This window comes from Pyxicephalus adspersus, chromosome 4, assembly GCF_032062135.1.
Source record: "Pyxicephalus adspersus chromosome 4, UCB_Pads_2.0, whole genome shotgun sequence".
Taxonomy (NCBI): domain Eukaryota; kingdom Metazoa; phylum Chordata; class Amphibia; order Anura; family Pyxicephalidae; genus Pyxicephalus; species Pyxicephalus adspersus.
The window spans coordinates 20,777,485-20,782,249 of NC_092861.1; the positions used below are offsets into that span (position 1 = coordinate 20,777,485).

Consider the following 4,765-nt stretch of genomic DNA (forward strand, 5'->3'; position numbering starts at 1 on the left):
AAATGCCATTTGAAAAAGAATCTCAGTTTATGCTTGGGACACACCAGTTGATGGAGCTGTGTCCTTATGTAAAGTGTATAACAAACATGCTGACAGAGACAAGAAACATGAGTTTGTTACACGCTTTGAGCTGTATTTAAAAATTATTCCTATAGTTCCTCTGAAATTTGCTTACAATCGAATGTTCGAATATAATGTTCGAATCTCTCTACACTTCCAGTTCCTATTAAAACAATAACTCAAAGTGCACAGCTGTCACAATAGAAAATGCTTTATGTATAAACGAAAAAGATGAACCACTTTAAAGCAAACTGACAGAAGAATCATTTTCTTTGTAGGATTGGTATTTAAAGGATTGGTAAAAGACCAGGTAAAAAATGCCTAATTTGAAGTAAGATTGAAAAATCCAAGTATGGTATATTACATTCAGAACTGCAAAATTAGTCCTTAAAGCAGACCTAAATCTCACTTACCTTTACTTCCGCAGAGCCCCCGATCCCTTTGGACATGTCCTCAGTTGGGTCCCATGCCGTCCTGTAATCCTCCTTCGCCTCGGCACAAAGAAATGCTGGGCGCCACTATTTATATTCACCTTTTTTTCTTCTGGCTACGTCACCCAAGTTCGCACTGCGCAGGCCCGAGATTGGGGGACATAGCCTGCTGTAAATGGGAAAAATAGAGTGCCGATCTCACTGCACATGCATGAGATCAGCATTTTTTTCTCCATTGTAGGAAAAAGTCTGCAACTAGAAAAGTGCTGCTGACAAGCGGTGTCTGCCTTCGGACCACTGTACTGTACATCATAGGCCTATACATCATACTCATTAAAGCAGAAATGGCAAAGTGGATCCTGATACAGAGAGGTTCACCAAAGTTTACCGAAGGCCTAAGATGCTGCAGGGCTATTTATGATGAGAAAAAGAAAAGCTCTGTGCAAACATCTCCTGATTCCTACTTTAAGAAACTGACTCCATCAGACCCTGACTCTCTAATACCAGTCCCTTCATCTCCAACATGTCCATCATCTTCTACCGAAACAGTTTAAAGTTTTACTGCTGTTTTAGCACGTACAGAATATAAGTATGTACAGAAAGGTAAAAATAAATAATATTTTAAGACAAACATCTGTCCAAATTGCATTTCAAAAAAGAAATGTACCTGTTCCAACTTACATACAGATTTAACTTAAAGCGTACCTAAACTCAACATTTTTACTTTACATAGAAGTGCAACACTTTTTTAAGTTCCACTTAAAAAAAAGGGTGCAGCACTGCCCCTTAAAGTCTTAAAGACTTAATAAGAGCACAGAACCTCCCGGAATACCTACATCTTGCATCCTGGGAGGCTCTGGCTGCTCCTCCTGCGCATGCTTTGATCTCGGGGCATCGAGGGGCATTTTTCCTCCTAGGTGATGCCTAGATGCCGATCTCTGAGCGCAGTGAGGTCAGTTCTCTTTTTCTTTTACCTTCACAACGGCTACTTCACCCAATCTCGCATCTGCACAGTCCTGGATCGGGTGACAAAGAAAGAAGACTGAAAAAGATGGAAGTGAAGATTGAAGATCTTCAGTGCTTCCTGGGACGAAGAGGTATTCTAGGGCGACGTGGGACACGATGGAGGGACATTGAGGGACCTGCTGAATTCAAGGTAAGTGTATTTTTTGGTTTTTAGTTTACTTCTGCTTTAAGAACAAACCTACAAAATATTGTTTGTAACATGGGAACTGCTTGTGAATATTTGGTTGTATTAGTCAAACAATAACATTTTTTTACAGTTGAGGACAAAGAAAGTCCACACAGTGTAGTCTCAAACTCAACATGTTTTGCCAGTAGGCTTGCTCATGGAAGACCGAGACTCCATTAAAAGTAGCTAAAAAGGTAAGGGTGGCAAATATATCTATATGTGGTGTCAGCAAAGGTCACAGGAAAATATAGGATGTTTCAGGTATGAATAGTGGCCGTTGGTAAAAGTAATAGCGTTGGAAAAAATAGAGCGCAATGCATCAATGAGATTGGAGCTTTGGAAAAATTTCAGAAGAATATATGTATTATGTAAAATGACGAAATCTTAAGTGTGTGAAGCTATAGAAGAATATAAATCTAGTGGTAAGGATGTATAAGCCGTAGAGCTGTAAAAAGAAATGGAGTTGAAGAATGTCAGCAGATAATAGGTAGGGGTTTGAACCTCTGTGTTGGGTCATAGAACATTTTAATGTATTACTATTTTTATCATTTCAGGTCAATGCATTTGTTTCCTTTGTCCTCCCGGTGGCGCTGATTGGCGTTCTGAATTGTGTCACAGTCAACCACCTTGTGTCCTTGCGTACTCGCACAAGCCTGATTATACATTCCTCCTGCAAGGGCCCTCGGGGATCCAAGGAAGTGCCCAGGTCTCAGTCTTCACCCAGCAGTCTATCCAGGATTCCCGTTGGAGGAACAAGTGGGAAGAAGAACCTCACTGTATCCAGTGAACCCAACCGCATACAATCACTGCAACACAGCATTTACATGCTCAGTTAAGGAAATCAGTCTTTTTTTATTTTTTTGCTATTTGAATGTTACATAGTTTGCTTGAAAAAAGTCCATTAAGTTCAACCATTAAGGAAATAAACCTATCCCAGATATAAACCCTATAGACATAGTTGATCCAGAGAAAGCCTGGTTCAAAAAAATTTCCCTCCTGCTCTTGTGAGGCAATCAAATGTTGTTTCTTTGTCTATACCCAGTTATATTCTGTGTCTGTCTAAATGTCTTGTGTCTATAAGTTGAAGATTACTGAAGAAACCAACAGGCAACCCAGCCACTTTTATCAAAAACTTTGGCACTGAGTGACCATTTAAAGCGAACTAAGCATCAAAATGGAAGATGTACCTATTATTCAGCCCCACCATCATCCATGTAAATATGCAACATTAAAAAATACACATTATAACAAAAGGTTACATTTTTACTTACATTTTACCCATGCAAACACAGGGAGAACAAACACATGTTTTAGCTGAGAGTTCTAGTCACTGTTCCAGCTCTTTTTCTTAAAAAGGGCTTTTATTTAACGGAGTGGTACTTTGAGGATTTAATTTTCTGTGTGGGTTTTATGTTTGGTTTATGCTTTTAGTTTTGAGATACTTAAATGAGAATATCCCTTGTTATTGACTATAAGTTCCTAAATCAGAACTAAACATCTCATCTTACCATGTCCCATCGCAGGGCTCCTTCATCTTCATCAAGATAGAATCTTCGACCAACTTGATGGGCTGTGCCAGGATTAGGTGGATGAGTTTATTAAAGCGTACCTAAACTCAGAATGTTTACTTTACATAAAAGGGTAGACAACCCTTTTATTTGCAGTAAAAATTTTGTTTGGTTGTGTTTTTCTAAGTGCACCGCCTAGACGATCAAGAGTGAGCGGGAGTGCAGAGCCTCCCGGGATACCTACGTCACGCATCCTGGGAGGCTCCTAGCTGCTCCTTCTGCGCATGCCTGAGCATCAATAGAAAAATAAATTAATTGTCGATCACACACATGCACAATGCGAGATTGGGTGACACAGGAAGAAGAAACCAGAAGAAGAAGATGTCAGTGCCCGGTGCTCCCTCTGCGCCGGGCCAAGGACAGATACCGGGACGACACACGATTCAATGGAAGACACCTCCCAACAGACTGAGGGATATGAAGGATTGAAGGTAGGTGTGATTTTTTTTTTGTTTTGTTTTGGGTTTACTTGTGCTTTAAGTCCCAGCAAATGCACTTGCCCAGTCAATAGGTAAGACGGGTTATTGCAGAAGGGAAATTGACTCTCCCTTTCTGCAATAACCACCTGCCTGATCCTTTAGTTTGTGAAGTGAGCCTTTTGTTCAAGTACATTCATTTATTGTTGGATAGGAAAAAAAATAACTTAAGAAAGGTTTGCACCCTAACTGTCCTATATCACTCACAGGGATGGTTATGGTTACTTTACACAGTCCCTCATGCAGGTAGATCACAGAAAGGGGGAAAGGAAAACTATCTACATATGTCAATACACAGCAATACCTCTGGTATGGTCATTACACCTAGAAGGCAGACAGAAAGTGAATCTTATTTTTAAAGGACTATACTGTTTATATTGTCCAAAACATATGTTATGATTCAGTTCAGATGAAGTTTGCTTATCATATAAGAAGGATGTTGTGAATATGAATAGGTGGGGTACAGACCTGCTGCCAATCAAGGGGAGAGGGACTTTATACCACTGGATGCCAAGCTAGAAAAGCCATTCATCCTAAGCATAGCAGAGTGTATGAAACATACTTTTTTTAACCAGCAATACATTTGCTCTATATAGAAACCTTTAATTATGCAGGTCCTGTATTTGAAGGATAAAACGGATTGTGGTGCTGCGGCTGTATGTAAGCCAAGGTAACTAAAAAAGAAAAGAATACATTTTAAAGCCAAATCCAAAACCATCCACACTGTTCTAATATACCATGTACAGCTTTCTATGCACCCCTTAATCATAGTGTTTAAGAGATTTGAGTATTGTTAATGTAACATAAAAAGAACATTTCTTCAGAGATTGTATGTGTATATATATATATATATATATATAAATATATATATATATTATTTTTCTATTGGTTCTTTTTTATTTTTACAGTTTTTCTTTTTTTCTGTTTTTACAGTAGTTTGAATTTAAGGGATTTTTTAACATGAATGTTGAAACCTTTGGTTCTAAAATAAGTGCTGAATGCATACGATAAATAACAAGATTTTTTATACCTGTATAA

At 38.7% G+C, this 4,765-nt stretch overlaps 1 protein-coding gene across 1 annotated transcript in view; it reads left to right on the forward strand.

Moving 5' to 3' along the window:
• Positions 1-4,765, forward strand: part of NTSR2 (neurotensin receptor 2) — a 24,592-nt gene that overhangs the window by 12,554 nt on the left and 7,273 nt on the right. The window contains exon 2 of the mRNA XM_072407521.1: positions 2,238-2,514. Within this exon, the coding sequence (XP_072263622.1) occupies positions 2,238-2,514 (277 nt within the window). The remainder of the gene's footprint in view (positions 1-2,237; positions 2,515-4,765) is intronic.